The 23,835-nt window shown below is 34.9% G+C and overlaps 1 protein-coding gene across 4 annotated transcripts in view; it reads right to left on the bottom strand.

Annotated features, from left to right (window-relative positions):
- The window catches only part of SNTG1 (syntrophin gamma 1), an 836,056-nt gene that overhangs the window by 36,997 nt on the left and 775,224 nt on the right, over positions 1–23,835 (bottom strand). For all 4 annotated transcript variants that reach the window (XM_076005316.1, XM_076005315.1, XM_076005314.1 and 1 more), the window contains one exon: positions 2,364–2,474. In XM_076005316.1, coding sequence (XP_075861431.1) covers positions 2,364–2,474 — 111 coding nt within the window. The remainder of the gene's footprint in view (positions 1–2,363; positions 2,475–23,835) is intronic.

Consider the following 23,835-nt stretch of genomic DNA (forward strand, 5'->3'; position numbering starts at 1 on the left):
ATGTTGCAGCCACTCTGGAATATAATTTGGCATTCTCTTTCAGACTGAGCAAACATTTTCCATTCTATAGAACAATTTGCACTTCTGGGCACATATCCCAGAGAAACGAAAATGTATGTCCTCATAAATAATCCCACACTATCATCCTTTCTCTGCTCCATTGATGGCATGCAAGCTTACTACTCACAATCCCCAGGTATAAATGTTATAAATTAGTTAGCAAATGTTCTATTTTTATTTGTATGCGATGTCTGTGATGTCAACAGAGGTGATAACTGGGTGATACTCCAAGCATGCTAAAACATCCCACAGAGCTGGGCTCCATTCTGATGGGCTAGCACCATCTGTTGCTCAATAGTCTCCGTATTTAAGTTGATATTTCCAGTGTTACCCATGGACGTATCACTTTCTCTGATTTGATGGAAGGAGATGGTAACTTTAAAGAATTTCAGCAACTCACTAAATATAGTCTTTTGTTCTTTTTTAAGACTTCTCTTTCCACCATTCCCACAATTGCTTCCTGTAAGTTCGAGAATCACACTCAACCAAATATCTTTTCTAAATCTAGCTCTTAAGAAAATAAATTATGAAATAAATTTTAAAAACACAAGAATAAGTAATATTTAGTAGCTGAGAAGTAATTAATAACTAGTACAGTTAAGTATAATTAGCTGCATATATAATATATGCTATGCTAAATTGAAGTCTATATATTAGTAGTCACTTGATTGTGTTGATCTCTTTTGTTCATGTGCAAAGATTTCATTAGCTCATTAGAAGAGAATTAATTAGACAAATACTCTAGTGCTGTCAGCAACTGGTGGTTGAGGCTCTCCTTTAACCAGAAAAATATAGAACTGACAATATCAACATCACTCACGAGTATTAGGATACATGCTGTGCTTTGAAAGATTAAGAAATCTACAAAGAGCTAAAGGTAAAAACTATGACAATATTAGTGCATTTTGATAGTAACACTAAGAATCAGTGTAAGTGGTTGGCTCAAAGTAAATGATTCACTGGTGGTAGCTGTGGGAGGAGAGGAGGAACAACAGCCAGAGGTGGAGAGAAGGAAGCTCCACAGATAGGTGGATATTTAGGGAAGAGGCCATGTTGGAAATGTAGATTCAAACATTATGAGACAAGTTAAATACAGGGAGTGGAAGAAGTTATCCAGGCATTTGTCTAAACTGATAGAATACATATATAAGGCAAGGCCATGGGAAACACCAATGGTTTGGAGACATGCAGTCAGAGGGCAGGGAGTGGTGGTCACAGTTCCCACTTTAAATGCCCTTCAGTCTAGGAAGAGAAAGTAAGGACGAGTTCAAAGACAAATATAAGATAAGAAGATAAGACACTCCCGGAGAGATTCAGCAAAATTTTTGGAAGTAAATCAATAGAAAAGGATTAGAAGATATATAAGGCAAGAAGAAGCCACTTTATTCAAAGGAGGGGTAGAGTAAGCTGAATGTGGAGCAGCGTTACAGGAGACTAGGTCTAGAATATCACACAGGGCTGCCCACAGAAGGCTTTGAATGTCAGGCTAAGACTTTATCCCCCTGAATTTAATAGGAACAGATGCATAATGGAATTATGGTATTTTAACCCATAGTTGAAAAATTACATAGGGTTTTCATGTCCATAAGAGTAACTTTTTATTTTGGTATTTGTTATTTATCCTTTCCACCACACTGGAGTAATGCATTCACAATTTATTCCAATTCAAGCACTGTCATTATGAACTCCATATCAGGGTAATGGGAATAATTAGATTTTGAATATTTAAAAACATATGTATTCATAAAAATAAAAGTAGTGAATCTAGTGATGCATTAAAAATAGTACAGTTAACATTCCAGAATACTGAAAATTTGTATGGGGAAAGCAAAAATCATTCATTTAATTGATCTTCTTTAACATATAATTACATGGTGAAAACAAATTGATTTTAAAAATAGTTTTCAGTAGGAATTTATATTCATATTTAAGGAGAAAATAAAAAATCATAATGTATGGTCATATTTCTTAAGTATTTTAAATGATTATTTAGGATGTGAAATAACCAACTGACTGTTTTAGTTCCCAGCATGTTATCTTAGTGTGACACAAATGCAGTTCATAAGGAATTAGAACAAAGAAATATAATTAGCTGTGTGTAATTTATTTTAAGCAATGCCTTTGAGTGAAAATTTGCCATTAAAATCTCAAAGTGAATTTTCTCTTAGCAATAAGGGATATTTCAAGGTAAGTGAAGAATGTATGTTCTTGCTGTTTTGGTTCTTTGAAATTTTCTCTCCTTTGCTTCTTAATGGCATTAATGTAGTTAGGGGTGTGTTATGTGATGAATTTCTTGGGTTTACCTTTGCTTCAATCTGTTTAGTATCTGGATTCTGAAACAAAAATTTGATTTTGCTCTTGCCATCATCTGAAGAGCCTTTAAGCTGAGAAAACTTATACCTCCAAAGTACAGCCTAAACGGAAAGAAAGAAACAATGTAAGTCAATATAATTAATATCAGCATTCAAACCAGAAATAGTTCCTTTTTAAAATGGTAAAAGTTAATCATATAAAGTTTGTATGGTCCCAATGTTTAAAAAGCAAATTAAATATATTTATCAAATTGTATGGTTTATTATTTAATATATCCTTTAATGTCCAGAAATAAGACTCACATGCATGAACTAATTATTATAGAAATATAACAAATTATAATATTATAAATTATTTATAATATTAATAAAAATCAAATTGCTTTCAGTATCTTTTCTTACGTGCACATGAAATAAGAACTATTTGTTCCTTTGATTTTTTTTCAATAGAAGAGATAAGGTGATTTTGAATTGATAATTCTGTAGCTTTCTCTTGAAGCTCAAACTAATAACCTGTAGCTTTATTAAAATGACATATCAGCTTGAATAAACAATGATGACAGAAACTTATATGGTGCTTTCATGATATTGGGAATAAAGCACTTCACATAGCTATTCTCATCAGTCTATCATATCTTTGAAATTAGAGACTCTTTCTGAAACATATTCTACAAATGTTGCCTTTCCTAATAACAAAATGGAGATACAAACAGGTTTAACTGGTAGTAAGTAGACATTATCCATTATAATTTTTAAACATTTTTTTATTTCTGACCCATAGAAACTGAGCTGATTTCTTCTATAGTTCTTCTATATCTCTTCTATATTACAAATGCTATTGCCTGAGAGCAAATGCAGCACTTTGTTCTTTGCCATGTATAGGACCTAAAAATATGCATGCCCAAAGCAATATATCAAAGATATAACTCACTAAAGTAGAAAATGATGTATGTTTAAACACCATCACACACCATGTAGTTTTTTAAAATTATCTTAACATACCTAAAAATATGATGCAAAGAAATACATTTAATAAATTATGTTTTAAAATTTTTAAAAATGATTTCAAGTGGTTTTTAAATAATCAAGAAAAGAGCTGATATAGTTGAATGTTTTCTTAGTGCAATCCTGCTTAAGCTATTGTCTCTGATAAAACAGAAAAGTTCAATCCTGTTTAAGCTATTGCCTCTGATAAAACAGAAAAGAAACAGGGTATAGATTATGCATCTCACATATTTTTCAGAATAAATTATATAACAAAGTATATACAGGGCATATCTTAAGAGAGATTTTGGGTTCAGTTTCAGAATACTACAATAAAGTGAATATTACAATAAAGTAAGCCACACAATTTTTTTTGTTTCCCAGTGCATATAAAAGTTATGTTTGCACCATGCTTTAGTCTAAAGTGCTCAATAGCATTATGTCTAAAAATTCACACATCTTAATTAAATATACTTTATTACTAAAAAATGATAGTGATCATCTGAGCCTTAAGTGAGTAGTAATCCTTTTGCAGGTGGAGCATCTTGCCTCGAGGTTGATGGTGCTGACTGATCAAGTTGGTGGGTGCTGGAGTTGGCGGTGGCTGTGGCAGTTCTTAAAATAAGACAATGAAGTTTGCCACATCAATTGACTCTTCTCACCACAATTTTTCTGTAGCACGTGATGCTGTTTGATAGCATTTTACTCAGAGTAGAAGTTCTTGAAATATTGGACTCAATCTTCTCAAATATTGGTGCTGCTTTATCAAATAAGTTTATGTAATATTCTAAATCCTTTGTTATCATTTCAACAATGTTCACAATATCTTAACCAGTAGTAGCTTCCATCTCCAGAAACTACTTTCTTTGTTCATACACAAAAAATAACTCTTCATTCAGTAAGGTTTGATCATGAGATTGCAGCAATTCCGTCACCTCTTCAGGCTCCACTTCTAATTCTATTGCTATTTTTACACCTGTAGTTACTTCCCCCACTAAAGTCTTCAACCTCCTAAAGTCATCTTTGAAGGTCTGAATCAACTTCTTCCAAACTTTCGTTAATGTTGATATTTTAACCTTCCCCCATAAATCACGAAAGGTTCTTAATGGCATCTAGAATAGTGAATCTTTTCCAAAATGTTTTTAACTGATGTTGCCCAGATTCATCAGAGGAGTCACTATCTGTGGCAGCTGTACCCTTTTGAAATGTATATCTTAAATAATAAGACTTGAAAGTCAAAATTACTCATTGATCCATGACCTACAGAATGATGCTGTGTTAGTAGTCATGAGACAGCACTAATCTCCTTGTACATCTCCATCAGAGCTCTTGGGTGACCAATTACATATCGATGAGTAGTAATATTTTGAATGCAATAACATTTTCTGCGAAGTAGGTCTCAACAATGGGCTTAAAATAGTAAACCACGCTGTAAATAGACAGTACTCTCATCCAGCCTTTGTTGATTCATTTCCAGAGCACAGGCAGAGTAGATGTAAACTAATTTATAAGGGCCCTAGAATTTTTGAAATGGTAAATTAGCCGTGGCTTCAACTGAAAGTCAAAGGCTATGTTAGCCCCTAACAAGAGACTCAGCCTGTCTTTTGAAGCTTTGAAGCCAGGCATTGACTACTCCTCTCTAGCAATGAAAGTCCTAGAAAGCATCTTCTTCCAATAGAATGTTTTTTCTATATTGAAAATCTGTGGCTTAGTGTAGCCATCTTCATAATTTACCTTAGCTGGATCTTCTGAATAAGCCACTGCAGCTTCTGCAACAGCACTTGCAGCTTCACCCTGTGCTTGTATATGATAGAGACAGCTTCTTTCCTTAAACTTCATGAAACTAACCTCTGACAGCTTCAAATGTTCCTCTGCAGCTTCTGTGCCTCTCCCAGCCTCCATAGCATTGAAAAAAATTAGGACGTTGCTTGGGATTAGGCTTTGACTTAAGAGAATGATGTGGCTGGTTTGATCTTTTATCCAAAGCACTATAACTTTCTCCATATTAGCAATAAGGCTGCTTCACTTTCTTACCATTTATGTGTCCACTGGAGTAGCACATTCAATTTCCTTAAAGAAATCTTTTTTTTTTTTTTTTTGGTATTCACAACCTGGCTAACTGGTGCAAGAAGCCTAGCTTCCAGTCTACCTTGGCTTTCGTTGTGCCTTCCTCACAAGCCTTAATCATTTCTAGCTTTTGCTTCACAGTGAGAGACATGTGACTCTTTCTTTTCTTTTTTTCTTTTTTTTTTCTTTCATTTGACCACTTAGAAGCCATTGCAGGAATATTAAATGGGCTAATGTAATAGTGCTGTGTCTCAGGCCCATATTGAGGGAGAAAGATGAGGAAATGGCTGGCCAGTGGAGCAGTCAGAACACACACACCATCTATTAAGTTCATTGTCTTATATGGGCATGGTTTGTGCTTCTTCCACTTACAACAGTAACATCAAAGATCACTGATCACAGATCATCATAATGGATAAAGTACTAATGAAAAAGTTTGCAATACTATGAGAATTACCAAAATGCAACAGAATGACACAAAGTGAGCACACGTGTTGGAAAAACAGCACTGATTGACTTTCTGAATGCAGAGCAACCACAAACTTTCAATTTGTAAAAAATCACAATGTCTGTGCAGTGCAATAAAGCTGAGCATAATAAAGCAAGATGTGCTTAGAAATAAGCATTTATGGACATGTGACTATGTTTACATGGTGTTGTAAAGAGTTACAGTTAAACATATTATGAAAATGAATTTTAAAACAAACCTAGTGACCTTTAAAACCCAGGTTTCTCAATGGCCTTAGCTTCTTTAAGTGGATTATTCAATGGGGAAGTTCCATCCCCTAGCCCAGCAAGATAAAAAATAATCCCTGATAAAATGTCTGTTCTCTTCTAAGATTACCTCACACTGGCACTAAGAAAATAAGATTGGTAAAGGTTGCAAAGGATATATTTAAGGGTTAATGAAAATGAGTGAATAAATGTTTCTCTTCAACCAACAATTGCACAGTAAATATTCATTTGCTTGAATTTTCTGTGTGGTAATATTCTCAGCTTACATATTCCAGGTTTATAATTAGGAGACATCACTCATGGTCTGCACTTGAACATACGTGTTTTTTATAGACCAATCTAACAATTCCTGACATTCAAATTACAACTTTCACCTTCAATTCAATGAAGGTGTTTGTGGGTTTTTTATATTTTTTTGTCTTTTCGTCATTTTATGGGGTATATGCAATATACCTTGCATATTAGAAAAGCGTCTTGCAAACTATTAAGTATTTTTGTGCTTAAATAATTATATTTTTGGCATTATTCATCAAAAGATTAGCATTGAAATGAGATCAAAATATAAGAATTGAAGTGACAATAGAGGTAAAAAATATTCTACATAGAGATGATATAAAGTAATAGAATTTGTGTCGTGTAGAACATTTTTAAATAAATTAACACACACATGCACAAAAACACTTATAGTATTTAGGCTAAATTTCTTAGGTACCCTTAGCTTGACAAATCTGAACCAATATTTATACCATGCTCAGGAAAAAGTTGAAGAAAGGTTCATGTGCTGAAAAATTGTTCCAGTAAGTGCACTACTTCAGAAAGATTTGATGTAGTATTACTGCAGCATAACTCTTTTATGGTTGAAGTCAATGTTTTCTGTCACCCTCTTTCAGGAGACACTTTTTCAATTTATATAAGCCTACAGTGTATTATAATACTTTCCCAGATTTGTAGCTAAAAGAATACCTGAGGGGGTGCTAACTGGAGAACATACTTTTATAGTGAAACTCATTTCCTACTAGATCAAAATTCCTCCCAGAGTCTATAAGGTTACTTGACTAAAACCCATCTGCCAATATTGCAACAACAGGGTTATATAGCATGCAATCTTCACAAGAGCAAAATCACTAATTAAAAAGTAACCATGCACTTATTACTTAAATATACAGTGACATGAAACCCAACTAACAAGTACAATGATTTCTGGTAGAGAATTTTTTTTCTTTTCCTACATTTGCAGAAAAATTGAGAAAATAATCAGAGAGTTCCTATGCACCCCACACCTAATTTTCCCTGTTATTAATACATCACATTATCATGGTTCATTGTCACAGTTAATGAATCAATATTGGCACATTATTAACAATAGTACATCATTTATTCAGATTTCCTTAGTTTTAATGTAATGATTTTTTTTTTTCTGTTATGGGACTACGTTACAGTAATTCATTGTGTTTTCTCAACGTTTACTTGGCTATGACAGGTTCTCAGGTCCTTGTCCGACTGTCTTTGAAAACTTTAAGGTGTACTGGTCAGGTATTTTGTACATAGCCCTCACTGGAATTTGTCCGATATTTTTCTCATGATTAGACAGGCCAAAGATTTTATCAAAACTAAACAGGACACCACAGTATTTGTCAATGATCATAGTGGATATTTCTGAGAGGTTTCCAAAGTTATTTTTGTGGGGTGCATTATGTGTGTTTATTAAATTGGGTTAGGTAGTCAACATAATTTGATAGTTCGTTTAAACATAAAGCTGTGCAAACAATAGGCATGGTTTTTATATACCAAAATTCCATACCTTTATTATTTTATTATTAAAATATTTCTTTTAGTGTAGTAAAATATGAATAATATAAAATTTTGTATTGTAATGATTTTTACATATGTGATTCAGAGGCATTAAGCACATTCACAATGTCATACAACCATCACTGCTATGTTTCTAGAATAATTTCATCATCCTAAGTAGGAACTCTGTACATATTAATCATTTAGTCTTCATTTGCCCCTCCCCCTCATACTCCCTCATACCTTTAATTATACTTTCTGTTTCCATGAATCTGCCTATTTTAGGCACCTCATATAAATGGAATCATAAAATAGCTGTCCTTTTGTGTCTAGCTTATTTTACTTATCGTGACGCTTTCAAGGTCCGTACATGTGTATAATGTATCAGAATTTCATTCCTTTTTTATAGTTGAATAATACTGCATCGTATGAATATGCCAGTTTCGTTTATCCATTCATTTGCTGATGGACATTTGAGTTGCTTTCACTATTTGTCACTTGTGAATATACTGATATGAACATTCTGCACAAGTATCTTTTTGAGTCCCTGATTTTAATTCTTTTGAGTATCTACATAGAAGTTGAAATGCTGTACCATATGGTAAGCTATGTTTAACTTTTTGAGAAACCACCAAATGTGTTTAACAGTGGCTATATCATTTTATATTTCAACCATCAATGTAGAAGAAAGCGTTCCAAGTTCCCCACATCCTCACCAAAACTCACCATTGACTTCTTTCCCTCCCTCCCGCCTTTCCTTCCTCCTCTCCTCTTCCCACTCCTCCTCTCCCCTCTCCTCCCCTCTCCTTTCCTTCCTTCCCTTTTCTTTCTCTTTCTTTTTATGATAATGGCCATCCTGATGAGTGTAAAGTCATTGTGGTTTTGACTGGTTTTTCCTTAATTGCTAGAAATATTGATCATCTTTTCATGTTCTCGTTGGACATTTATATATCTTCTTCGGATAAATTTATACACAAGATTTCTGTCTGTTTTAATTGGGCCTTTTGCTTTGTTGTTATTGAACTGTGGGAGCATTTTATAATTTCTGGATATTAACCTTTTATCAGGTATATGATTTATAAATATATTCTTCCTTTCTGTGGGTAGCTTTTCTATAGCAGTATCCTTGGGTACAAAAAAGTTTTTAATTTAAGTGTAGTCCAATTTATCTGTCTTCTCTCTTGTTGCTTACACTTTTGGTTTCATATGCAAGAAATAATTGCCAAATCCAAAGTTATGTTTCCTTCTACTAGTTTTATAGTTTTAATTCTTAATTTAGGTACTTAATCCATTGAGTTAATTTTTGCATATGGCATAGGTAAGCATGCAACTTCATTCTTTTGTATGTGGATATTTAGTTTTCCTAACACCCTAAGTTGAAAAGACTATCCTTTCCTCATTGAATGGTCTTGGCACCCTTATTGAAAACCATTTGACCACATATGTGAGGGTTTACTTCTGTGCTCCCTATTCTATACCACTGGTCTTTATGTCTATCTTTATGCCAATACAACACTGTTTTGAGTACTGTAGCTTTGTAGCAAGTATTTTTTTAACTCTTTTTTTATTTCAGCATATTATGGGAGCACTACTGTTAAGGTTATATATATTGACCTTGCCCCCTACCCCCTCGAGTCAGAGCTTTAAGCGTGACCATCCCCCAGACAGTGCGCCTCACACTCATTATGTATGTATATGTCCATCCCCTCCCCTCCACCTGCCCGACACCCAATAAATGTTATTCCTATATGTCCACTTACGTGTTTATCAGTTAAGCCAATTTGCCTGTGAGTACATGTGGTGCTTGTTTTTCCGTTTTTGGGGATACTTCACTTAGTATAATGGGTTCCAGCTTTATCAAGGAAAATACAAGAGGTGCTATGTCACCGTTGTTTCTTATAGCTGAATAGTACTCCATGTGGTATACATATCCCACATTTTATTAATCCACTCATGTATTGATGGGCACTTGGGTTGTTTCCACAACTTTGCAGTTGTGAATTGTGCTGCTGTAAGCATTCGAGTGCAGATGTCTTTTTTATAAAGTGTTTTTTTTTTTTTTTTCTTTTGGGTAGATGCCCAGTAGTGGGATTGCTGGATCAAATGGTAGATCTACTTGTATAGCTTTAAGGTATCTCCATATTACTTTCCACAGAGGTTGCACTAGTTTTCAGTCCCACCAGCAGTGTAGGAGTGTTCCTCTCTCTCCACATCCATGCCAACATTTATTGTTTTGGGACTTTTTGATAAAGGCCATTCTCACTGGAGATAAGTGATATCTCATTGCAGTTTTGATTTGCATTTCCCTGATGATTAGAGATGTTGAGCATTTTTTCATATATTTGTTGGCTGTTATTCTGTCTTCTTTGGAAAAGTTTCTGTCCATGTCCTTTGCCCACTTTTTGATAGGGTTGATTTTTTTCTTGCTGATTTTCCTGAGTTCTAAATAGATTCTAGTAATCAACCCCTTATAGGATGTGTAGCATTCAAAAATTTTCTCCCATTCTGTAGGCTGTCTGTTTGCTATCGTGACTGTTTCTTTGGCTGTTCAGTTGCTTTTTAGTTTGATCAGGTCCCATTTTTGAAATCAAGATTGAAAGACCTCCAATTTTGTTTTCTGTTCAAGATTGTTTTGGTTATTTGGAGTCCCTCAAAATTTTATAAGAGTTTTAAGATGGACTTTTCTATTTCTTCAAAAAACATCAATGAGATTTTGATAAGGATTGCACTGAGTCTATAGATTGCTTTTTGCAATATTGTCATCGTAACAATATTAATTCCTTCAATCCATGAACACATTTTTTTCATTATATCCATGTTTAATTTCTTTCAGCAATGTTTTATAGTTTTTATAGTACACGTCTTTCCCCTATTTTTCTGAATTTATTTCTAAGAATTTTATTATCTTTTTTCTATTAGCAAAGAGACTATTTTCTCTGTTTTCCAGATTTTTTTGTTGTTAGTGTATGAAAACATGACTTATTTTCATGTGCTGATTTTGTATACTTCAACTTTGCTAAAATTGTTTATTAGATAAAACAGGTTTTATATGTGTGAGGTGTGCGTGTAGGGTTGTCTACATATAAGATCATGTAATCTGTGAATGGAGATAATTTCACTACTTATTTTCCATTTTGATTGGCTTTTGTTTCTTTCTCGTGCCTAATTGCTCTGGCTAGGACTATCAATACCACATCAAACAGAAGAGGTAAAAGAAAGCATCCTTGTCTCGTTCCTGATCTTAGGAAAAAACTTTCAGTATTTCATCATTTAGTATGATATTAGCTGCAGGGTTTTTGTATACAGCCTTTATTCTTTATCTTGAGGAAATTTCCTTCTACTCCTAGTTTATTAAGTGATTTTCCATGAAAGTTTGATGCCTGTTGTCAAATGCTTTTTCTGCATTCATTGAAAAGTTCATGTGCATTTGTATTTGACCTTCATTCTATTAATTTAATGTGTTATATTGATTGATTTGCATATGATGAAACTTCCTTGAATTCCAGGTATAATTTCCATTTGCTGGCTGGGTACTGTGGCCCATGCCTATAATCTTAGCACTTTGAGAGGTTGAGGCAGTAGGATCACTTGAGGCCAGAAGTTTGAGGTTCCAGTGAGGTATGATGATGTCACTGCACTCCAGCCTGGCCTAGAGTGAGGCTCTGTCTCAAAAAAAAAAAAAAAAAAAGAGAGAAAAAAGAAAAAAAAATCCTTGCTCATGATGTATAATTTTGTTAATATGTTGCTGAATTCTGTTTGCTAATATTTTATTGAAGATTTTTTTCATTAATATTCACAACAGGTATTACCTATTGTTTTCTTTTCTTGCAGTGTCTTTCTCTGGCTTTGATGTCACAGTAATGCTGACCTCATAGAATGAGTCAGGCATTCTTTTTGTAAGAGTTTGAGAATTACTGAAGTTAGTTCTTCTTTAAATGTTTGACATAACTTACCAGTGAAAACCACATGGTCCACGCCTTTGCTTTGTTAAGAGATTTGTGATTACAGATTCAATCTCCTTAATAGTCATAGCTCTATTTATATTCACTCACTTTTTTTATATTTCTATGAATTCATCTATTTCATCTCAGTTATTCAAATTGCTGGAGTACAGTTGTTCAGAGAATTGTCTTGTAATTTATTTCTGCAGTATAGTCACAGTTTTCCTGCTATCTTTTCTGATTTTAGTAATTTGGATCTTCTTTGTCAATTTAGCTAAAGGCTTATCAATCTTATAGATCTTTTCAAATAAATAATCTTTGATTTTGTTGATTTTCTGTATTACTTTTCTACTCTCTCTTTTTTTCCACCATAATCTTTATTATATCCTTCCTACTGCAAGCTTTTATTCTACTCTTATTTTTTAACTTCTTTATGGTGTAAAGTTAGGTTGATTTGAGATCTTCTTCTTTTTTGAAACAACTTTTCGTTTACTTTTTTTTCTTCTTTTTCAATATATAAACATAGGGCCATAAGTTTCCCTTCTTGCACTGTTTTCACTTCATCTCATACATTTTGGTATGTTATGCTTTGGTTTTCATTTTTCTCCAAAATTTTCTAATTTCTCTTGTGATTTCTTCTTTATCCAACTGATGCTTTAAGAGTGTATTAGTTTCTACTTTTTTCTGAATTTTCCAATTTTTCTTGTTATTGATTTCTAGCTTCATTCCATTATAAGCAGAAAAGATATTTTGTATGATTGTAATCTTTTAAAATTTATTGTGACTTATTTTGTGTCCTAACATATGGCTTATGCTGAACAATATTCCTTGTGCCCTTCAGAAAAAATGTATATTCTGCTGTTCTTAGATGCAGCATTATGTATATGGCTATTATATCCACTTGGTTAACATGCTTCTTTTTTAATAGCTTTTATTTTTTAGAGAAGTTTTAGATTCACAGAAATGTAAAGCAGAAGGTCCAGAGATTCCCATGTGCTTCCTGCCACTGCACATGCATGGCCTCCCCCATTGTCAACACTTCCCACCAGAGAGGTACATTTGCTACAGCCAGTTAACCTACACTGTCCCCCAAAGTCAAGAGTTTGCTTTAGAGTTTGCTCTTGGTGTTGTGCAAACTACGGATTTTGACAAATATATAATGGCATGTATCTAACATATAGTGTCATGCATAATAGTCTCACTGCCTTAAAAACCCTCTATCCTCCACCTACTCATCCCTCTCTCCTCCACAATCCCTGGTAACCACTTATAGTGCCTTTTAGGTTCTCACAGTTGTGCCTTTTCCAGAATTTTATACAATATAAAATTACAGTATGTACCCCTTTCTGATTGACTTCTTTCACTTAGTAATACACACTTAAGTTTCCTCCATGCCCTTTCATGCCTTGATAGCTCATTTCTTTTTTGTGCTCAAAAATATTCCATTTTCTAGATGACCCACAGTTTATTTACTCATTCACCTACTAATCTTGGTTATTTACATGTTTTGGCAGTTATGAAAAAAACTGCTCTAAACATCCATGTGCAGATTTTTGTGAGGATATAGGCTTTCTGCTCCTTTGAGTAAATACTGAGGAGTGTGGATTGTATGGTAAGAATGTATTTAGTTATGCAAGAAACTGCCAAATTCTCTTCTTAAATGGCTATCCTATTTTTCCTTTCTGCCTAAAATGAATTAGAGTTTCTGTTGCTCCACATCCTTGCCAGTATTTGATGTTGCCAGTGTTCTGGATTTTGACCATCCTAAGAGGTGTATACTCACATATCATTATTGTTTTAATTTGCATTTCCCTGATGACATATGATGTGGAACATCTTTTCATATTTATATTTTGCATCTGTACATATTCTTTGGTATGGTATCTGTTAAGGCCTTAGGCTCATTTTTAATCAGGTTGTTTATTTTCATATTGTTGATTTTTAAAAGCTCTTTATATATTTTGGATAATAGTCTTCTATCCAATAGATTTTTTGCAAATATTTTCCTCTAGCCTGTGGCTTGTCTTCTTATTCTCTTGATCCTGAAATCTAGCTCATCAATTGTTTCTTTTATGGAGTATGCCTTTGGTATAGTATCTAAAAATAATGATCACCAAATTCAAAGTACTCTTGGTCTTCTGTGTTATTTTATAATAGTTGTGTAGTTTTTCATTTATATTCATTTGTTTACATTTTGGTCCGTGATCCATTTTGAATTAAGTTCTGTGGAGAATATAAATTTTATAAAATGATTTATTCTTTTTTGCATGTGAGTATCTAGTTGTTTAACTACCACTTATTCAAAAGACTATCTATTCTCTATTCTATTACCTTTGACCTTTGCCAAAGATCGTTTGACTATATTTATGTGGGTCTATTCCTAGGCTCTCTATTCTGTTCCATTGATGTATTTGTCTACTTTTTCGCCAATCCCACACTATCTTGATTATTGTAGCTTTATAGGAAATCTTTTTTTTTCTTTTTTTAAATTTCTTCCTATCTAATTTTTTTTATTTCATCATATTATGGGGGTACAAATCTTGATAAGGTTACATATATTGCCCTTGGCACCTCTCCCCCCTAGCCGAGTCAGATCTTCTAGTGAGTCCATCCTCCAGGTGCTGTAAGTATACACCATCCCCTCCTTCCCCCTCCCACCTGCCTGACACCTCATAATATATATATATATTTTTTTTTTGGCATTTTGGTTACATTTTAAATATTTGCCTCTCCCTAGGAAGGGTTAGAGTCCATCCTCCAGGTGCTGTAAGTATACACCATCCCCTCCTTCCCCCTCCCACCTGCCTGACACCTGATAATATTTTTTTTTTTTTTTGGCATTTTGGTTACATTTTAAATATTTCCCTCTCCCTAGGAAGGGTTAGAGGTATGCCCTTCCCCTCCACAATGCTCACCACATCCCTAAGATGTAGGTCTACCCTACCCCCCAAATCCCTGGTGAACATCACCACCATTTGAGCACCATAGTGGTAATCAGTCAGTACCAATTTGATGGTGAGTACATGTGGAGACTATTTTCCTGATATTGTATCGCCTCACTTTGGATAATGGGCTTAAGCTTAATCCAGGATAACATAAGTGGTGCTAGCTCACCGTTGTTTCTTAGAATTGCATAATATTCCATTGTACACATATACCAAATTTTGATTATCCACTCATGAACTGACGGGCACTTGGGTTGTTTCCATGTCCTTGCAATAGTGAATTGTGCTGCCATAAACATTCGGGTGCAGATGTCTTCATAACAGAATGTCTTATGGTCTTTGGGGTAGATACCTAACAATGCTATTGCTAGGTCAAATGGTATTTCTATTTTTAGCTGTCTGAGGTATCTCCAAATTCTTTTCCACAAAAGTTGTCCTAATTTGCAGTCCCACCAGCAGTGTAAGAATTTTCCTGTCTCTCCACATCCTCACCAGCATTTGTTGTATTGGGATTTCTTGATACAAGCACTGGGGTTAGGTGGTATCTCATTTTGGTTTTGATTTGCATTTCTCTAATGATTAGAGATGTTGAGCATTTTTTTTATATGTTTGCAGGCCATTATTCTGTCTTCTTTGGAGAAGTTTCTGTTCATTTCCATTGCCCATTTCTTGATGGGGTTGTTTGATTTTTCTTGTTAATTCTTTTGAGTTCTAGATAGATTCTTGTTATTAGACCTTTATCAGAAGTGTAGAGAGCAAATATTTTCTCCCATTCTGTCTATTTGCTCTAATGATAGTTTCCTTGGCTGTGCAGAAGCTTTTTAATTTGATCAGATCTCATTTGTTTGTTTTTGTTGCTGCGGTGATTGCTTTGGGGACCTTTTTAAGAATTCTTTGCCTAGGCTGATGTCTGATAGTGTCTTCCCAACATCTAGGATTCTTAAGGTTTCATGCCTTAGGTTTAAGTCTGTTATCCATCTTGAGTGGATTTTTGTGAGAGGTGAGAGGTAGTGATGATATGACATTATATCTAGAAAACCCCAGAGATTCATCCAAGAGACTCATAGATTTAATAAATGAATTTGGTAAAGTCTCAGGTTACAAAATCAATTATACACAAATTAGAGGCATTCATATATGCCAATAACAGTCAAGCTGAAATGCACATCAAAAACGCAATACCTTTTATTATAGCCCCAAAGAAAATTAAATATCTAGGAATATATGTAATGAAAGATATGAAAGACTTATACAAGAAGAACTATGAAATGCTAAAAAAATAAATTGTAGAAGATGTAAACAGATGGAAAAATCTACCTTGTTCATGGATTGGTAGAATCAATATCGTTAAAATGTCAATATTACCTAAAGTGATCTACAGAATAAATGCAATCCTCATCAAAGTACAAACATATGTCATAATTCTTTACAAATCTAGAAAAAATCATTCTTCACTTTGTATGGAACCATAAAAAAACTTTGTACAGTCAAAGGAATCTTAAGCAAAAAGAACAAACTGAGAGACATCACTCTTCCTGACTTCAAGCTGTACTATAAAGCAATAATAATTAAATCAGCCTGCTACTGGCACAAGAACAGATACATTGATCTTTAGAACAGGACTGAGATTCCAGAGTTGAAACCATCTGCATATGGTAACCTAATCTTTGATAAAGCAGACAAAAATATGCATTGGGGAAAAAATCTCTTTTCAATAAACGGTGCTGGGAAAACTGATTAGCTACATGCAGAAGAATGAATCTGGATCCCTACCTCTCACCTTTTAACTCTATTTTTATATAGCACCATTTAGCTATAAATGTATCTGGGGCAATTAACTGTTCTAGAAAAAAATGAAACAGTTAAATTCATCTCAATTTCCATTAAATCAAATGTGTTACATTTGAAAAAGGAAAATAATCAAATAATCCAAATTTATAGGACAATTTCCAGAAACTGTATAAATGAATATTTACTAATCTTTGAAAAGAGAGGTCAAGGCTTAAGAGTAATAAGAAATTGCAAAATTCCTTTTTTGTACAATTAATGTATGTTAACCAAATTAAAAGAAAAGCCTTTAGTCTTAGTGGCATATAGCAAGAAATATGGTAAAGTATAAACAAACCCTAAACACTTGATAAATAAAAAGATAATGTTACAGAAAAAAGCCATTCAAAAAAAGAGTAAAAACAATTATTGTTATTGGTAAATATATCAAAACATATTCAACCTCACTAGAAATCAAGAAAATTGTGTTGATATCAAAAATGACTTATTTTCCCAATTATTAAATTAGTAAATATCATGGAAAATTAATTAATAGAGCTAGCAAGGTTATGCTGAAAGAAATATTTGCATAACATTCCTGTTGTGAAATTTTAAGGCACCAATTTTAAATATATATTTTAAGCTTAAAAATTGCTAATATTATATGATCCAGAAATTCTATATCTAAAAATTAATGGTGAGGAAATACAATGTATGAAAAATATAGAAATATGTTAAACATTTTATTATTAATAAATGGAATTTCTGAACATTTTACATTAAATAATGCTCATGAGAATCATATATGTACATAGAAAAATACAAGTAATATAACATTCATGGGGAACATAAGGGCGTGAGATAACTACGTTAAAACAAAAATGCTTATAAAACACCAGAGGAAACCTGCCTGACAAAATACATCATCATAATGTAGTACAGGCCTAACATCAACCTACTGTTTAGTTTTGGACAAGACACTTTATTTCTAGCTAGGTTTAGCTATAAAATGAAAGGCTTTCGAACTCTCAAATTATATTTATAAATATGAAATGATATTTTATATGTAATCACAATAGTATAAAACAGGAATTTCTTATTTCACCTAGATGAGCTTTTAAGGGTGAACAGATTTTAAAAGCTTATTTTAAATAAAGCACAGCGAAGTTCACCTGGCTGTCAGAATGCATGTTAAGGCACATGAAGATAGTTTGGGACTTTTTTGAACATGGAGCATGACTCTTTGTCTGTCAGTGGGATATCTCAAAAATGGATAATGTAGTAAATGAATGTTATGATTGACTGAAGGATTTGTCATCTAAAAGATAGTGCAGTAAAGCAGAAAAAGTCAAGAGTCTAGGTAAACTGTGTAAACTGGTAAGACTAAAAAAAATTCACTAAGGCTAATTTGGAAAAACCTAGGTCAAAATTATTGTCAATGAAATTCCAAAGGTCTGAAAAATGGCTCAATTTTTGGCAATCATTTCTTATGCCAATATTTTGTTCTTAAGTTTCTGATAAACATTGTGGCATTTATGTTAAGAATATTAATGATGAAAAAGATGAGTAGAGACCACCATTTTTGATAGCATGTAATTTATCTTGCTCTGTGCTAGTACAGCTGTAGATTCCTTTTAGCCAGAGAGGTAGTGCTGGGTCAGCGGTCAGAGCGCATGGTGAGTGGGACTGTCTGTGGTCATTTAATACACTTTGAAACGCTTAGAAACAAAGTGCTAGTGAAGAAGCAAAGGAGCAGGTATTTCTTGCTTCAAAACTTTTCTTATCTAGGTAGAAAGTAAACAAAGATGCACTAACACATCCTTTATGAATTTTGTTGGAAAAATTAGTTTGCATGATGCCGTACTAACACTTAGAAAAGTATATAAATTTGTATTCATTTTTTTCGCTCCGGTAGAGCTCATGTACACTAGGATACTCAGTAGTTCTCTACATGGAATGGGTGCAGAGGAGTCTAAAGACCAGAAACCCCTCTCTCCTATTCAGCTAGTTCTGTGCCCTCTTCTCCACAGACCGGCCTAAATTCCATACCAGGAAATGAAGACCTTTTCCCCTATTACAATGTCTATACCCCAGGAAAAGTAATGCATTTTGGGGGCAGTGTACCAAAATAAAAATGAATTTAGAGCCATAAATTCTGAAATGTAATCCAAATTTTATATTCTACTTAAAAGCAATATGACTTAGGGCAAGATTCTTAATTTATTAAAGCCTGAGTATATTCTATTGTAAATTAGAAGTAATCATGTCTGACTATTTTGCTTTAAAGGTTACTGTGAAAATGGATGAGATATTAATGCTCATAAGATTACTTTGTAATTGCAAAGAGTTTTTTTCCTATTATAATAGTTCAAACTAGTTAGGTAGATTTTTTCCATTAGAACAGTAAGCTGACACCAAGCTATAATGTGAGCGGTCACCAGACACACGTACTAACGGTGATGCTTCTGGAGGGTGTGGAAGCTGAGGCGGGAAGTTTCAGAAGATAAACATTGCCTACTTTGTATGCTAATGGAAGACCTTTCCACAGTCTTCTAGAAAAAATACTTATATTTAGTTGTAATATTATAGTTTTACTTGATCATAAACATAAGTCATAAAATAGATAACATTTGAGAAAATATGTCCCAATAAATATCTTGAATGATTTTTCAATACCATTACTGCTATATACATAGACTCTAGTATGGTTTCTATTATGTCTGAAAACACGTCCTCACTTTCCATTTGCTCCTACAGTCTTGTGTTTTCTCCTCTTTACTGCATCTATATGTGTATTTATTGTTTGTTTGTATTGACTGTAATTTTAGAGCAAATTGGGTGATGAGTAGTGGAAAGATAGTGTAGAAATAGTGAGAGCAAGTAGAATTTTTGACTCTGAGTATTTAGATCTTTTGAAAGACATGCATTCATAAATTTATGAGTTTATTCTGAAAACCTTTAATAGCCATATTATTTTTCATACTCTATAATGCCTCCATCCATTCTGCCCTTCTCATTATGTGGCACAGCCCTCACCTTGGGCCACATTAACAGAAAAAACTAAGTGTGTCTTTCCACTGTCCTCTTTGGTCTTCCAAATAAATTTTTACCTTCATCAATTCAAATGACCTCTCTCATTTAAAAAATCAATTGAATCTTATGCTTTCCAAAGTATTAATACATTTGCACCACATTCTGTATTGCATTTTTCTCCTTCCAGTCTCCTCTGAATGCTTGATCTATCAACTCTTCTTTATCATGCCAATTTTCTTTTAATCCAACCACTTTTCAGCATCACACCTGGATGCTGTGTAGCAAATAAAGGGGAGCTCCTTCCAGATCAGGCCAGCTCACCCATCTCCCCGCTGCTCGGAGCATCTGCTCCTGGCGGGCCACCCATAATAGTGCATTCCTTGGCCACAGGAAACTGTCTTGCAATATCACAATCCTAGCTGATGTGGAAATATAAATTCCTGGCCCTGTTGATGCTGTTGGGATAATTCTGTAGGACAATCGAAGCCCCGGAGTTTCCCTTAGGTGTGACCAGCACTTCAGTACAATCAGCTGTGAGTCAGCCTGTCCCTCTTCTTCAATCTGCCTTCCTTTGTCCATACAGGTGCATCCCCTGAGAGCACTATTTAACAAACCTACAAAAGGACTTCAAAAATTCATGGAAAAATGGAATTAAAAGATAAAATTTTAAAAAATATATAAACTCTATTTCTCAAAGTTCCATCAAGATCAAGGCATTTTTGTAAGTGATGATACCAGCCATTTAGTCCATCTCTAAAGAACTGAGGCTCCTCAGAATCTGACCTTGTCAATGCAGTCTTTTCTACATTATTAACTGAAGAAAAATGGGTGCCGTCTAAAGATTTTTGAATAGGAAACAAAAAGAAGTCAGAAGGAGCCACGTCAGGACTGTAAGGTGGATGCCTAATGACTTCCTGTTGGAACTCTGCAAAACTGCCCTTGTTTGATGAGAAGAATGAGCAGGAGCATCATGTGGACAAGGACCCTGAGGAAGTGTGCCCAGGGCATTTTTTCTGCCGAAGCTTTGGTTAGGTTGCTAAAAAAGCTCTCATAATAAGCATATGTTATTCTTCTTCAGACCTGCAGAGAGTCAACAAGAAAAATGCCTGAACATCCCAAAAAACTGTTGCCATGACCTTTGCTCTTGACTTGTCAGCTTTTGCCTTTTGAGTGCACCACGTCCACCTTTTGGTAGCTACGGCTTTCATTGTACTTTGTCTTCAAGACTGTACTGGGGAAGCTGTGTTTCATTGCCTGTTACAATTCTTTGAAGAACTGCTTCAGGATCTTGGATCCCACTGGTTTAAAGTTTCCACTGAAGGCTCTGCTCTTGTCTGCAACTGATCTGGGTACAATGATTTTGGTATTCATAGAGCGAAAAGTTTTCTCACCTTTAATTTTTCAGTCAGAATTGTGTAAGCAGAACCAATTGAGATGTCTGTGGTATTGGCTATTGTTTCTGCTGTTGATCACTGATTCTCTTCAATTAGTGTGTGAACAAGATTATTATTTTCCTTGCAAATTGACATGGATGATCTGCCACTGCAGGCTTCATCTTCAACATCATTTTGTCCCTTCTTAAAACAAATTATCTATTGGCAAACTATTGATTTTATTGGTATACTTTCCCCATAACCTTTATATAAAGCATCAATGATTTCAATGATTTCATTCTTCCACTCAAGCTTCACCATAAATTTCATGTTTGTTCTTGCTTCAATTTTAGCAGAATGAATGCTGCTCTAATACAGGCTTTTTTCAAAAAAGCATCTTATTTTTCTTAATGCCTCAGGCTAGATCCTATCAAGACAGGTCTTCATAAGTTATTACAAGTTTATTTTGGTGCAAAAACAATTGAAATCCATCCATAGTGCACTTCCCATGAGCCTTTTGAATATCCCTTGTATTTCTCTGTCTCGGATACTACTCTGTGGATTCAATCTATGATGGCTCATGCTGTCATAGTTCTCGAGCCAGAGGCAAAGGTGGGATATTGGAGATCAATTGCTTGCTAGCTGGCTGATGACAGTAGATCTCATCACTGGCAGCAGGTGAGGTAGACAGCAGCTTAATTTTATTAGTTACAATATGCCAGATTCTATGACATTAGAAATATATATTCTGGGAAAAAATTAAAAGCCTGTGTAGAATTTATGTTAAACCTTCATGAGAGAATCACAATACAGACCCCCAGGTAAAGTAAAGGGGTAAAGCTATGCCATATCCAGAAAATATATACATCATTTCACAGGCATTCTGCCAGGTCCTGGTAGAGATGGAAGCTCAGATGGGGCCAGAGCTGCACGGCACATTGGGATTCTGTCTGTCCCACTAAGTTATAAGGTGTGCCGGCTCTAGTGAAAACAAGTTGTAAGGTGTAATTGATTCACTATGAATCAGGGATGAACAGAGCCAGAGGGCACAAGGCAGCAGCCCAGATCCAGATCTCACCACCAATCTAGAACCTGTGCCACTTCATCAACTCACAAATATGCCATATGGGAGGCAGTCCCTATGGCTCCTAATATAGGACAGAAGGCTTGTTCACAGATGGACAAGCTCAGCATGTTAGTGCAAGCTCAATATTGAGTATTGCTACACAACATTCCTTCTGTTAGATGATTCTAATACAAAGCAGCCAGGAGAAAATTCTCCCCACTGCACTGAACTTTAAGCAGTGTATCTAGGTATCCATTTTGTGCAAAAAGAAGTGACCTGAGATAAGAATATATATGGACGGAGGTGAGAGACTTGACTCAGACAGGGGTATGGGAGGAAAATATACCGAAAGATTAGAGACAAAGAGGTCCAAGGAGCAGACACTGCACAACAAGTACACATAACATTTCAGCAGTTTTACATCAGCCAGCCTCTGGCATTGGCATAACAGATGCGTGAGCAAACAGAGGCCAGGCAAGATCCCAACAACATGGGCCCCCACTCACCAGGGGGGACCCGGCTTCTACCACTGGTAAATGTCCAGTCTGTCACCAACAGAGAGCCACCCACAATGAGCACTCAGGGTGCCACCAATGTTTCCCAGCTAAGCCGATCAGCCATCTGGTGGGAGATTGATGGCACTGGACCCCTTTCACCCTGGAGAGGCCTCAGTTCATTCAGATAGGAATAGACATTCATGCTGGGTATGGGTTTGCCTTTCGTGTCCATGACAGCTTAACATTTCACGACCTACAGAGTGCTTACAGGGAACTTCATAACTCAACTCATACCAATAAATCCATTTTACAAACAAAAAGCATATTCGAGAGTGGGAACATGGCTGTGGGATCTAGTGGTTCCCTCAGTGCTGAATCACCCAGAAGCATTTGGCAGGAGTTCATTGGCTTCTTAAAATATAGCTAAATATGTCATCTAGAAGAGGGACACAATCCCTAGGGTGTGATATATACCCCACGTCTCTGTCCAGTATACAGTTCAGCATTCCCAGTGGGCAAACTACGTGGGTCAGAGAATGAAGAGATTGATTTAGAACTGGTTGCAGCCACCATCATTCCTCTGCCTAATGCCTTTCAAGGGTAGTGTCATGATCAGATTTAAACCCTTATAAAGACACATAAGGTCCTGGAAGATTTAGCCCTTGCTTAAATCTCTAATCTCATCTTTTGCCACTGACCTTCAAACACACTCTGCTCCAGCCATGCTCTTATTTGTCATAAAAAAATCACAACTGTGATGCTTTTCCCATCACTTCCGTGTAGCCTGTTGCCCTTCTGCTTTAGGAGCCTTGCTTGAAAGCTTCCCCACTTTGGCTAGTTAATATCTCATTTGAAGTTCAGCTGCAGCAAAATCATACTTCTTCAAGGAAGGCTTTCCAAAAATACACTTATTCTTTTATTATACAGGGTATAATAAGTACCCTTATTAACTGCTCCATAGTATTTTGTGTAATAAAACTATACTCCAATATTTCTAGTTATTAATTTCAAGAAATTAGGATGATGAGGCTATTAACAATGTCATTAAGAGCATTTTCAGTACAGTGTGTCAGTGCAGTGAGGAGTTGCTGGTTAGTAACTTGTTAGTGGGGGTTTAGGAAGTTAAATCTCCAAATGCAAACTATATATGTGCACCACACACACACACACACACACACACACACACACACACACACACACAGTTAGGTAGTGAAGAAGAATAAATTGTGAAGATATGAGTTATTGTGTTAGGACATGGAGAGAA

Source organism: Microcebus murinus, chromosome 7, assembly GCF_040939455.1.
Source record: "Microcebus murinus isolate Inina chromosome 7, M.murinus_Inina_mat1.0, whole genome shotgun sequence".
Lineage (NCBI taxonomy): Eukaryota > Metazoa > Chordata > Mammalia > Primates > Cheirogaleidae > Microcebus > Microcebus murinus.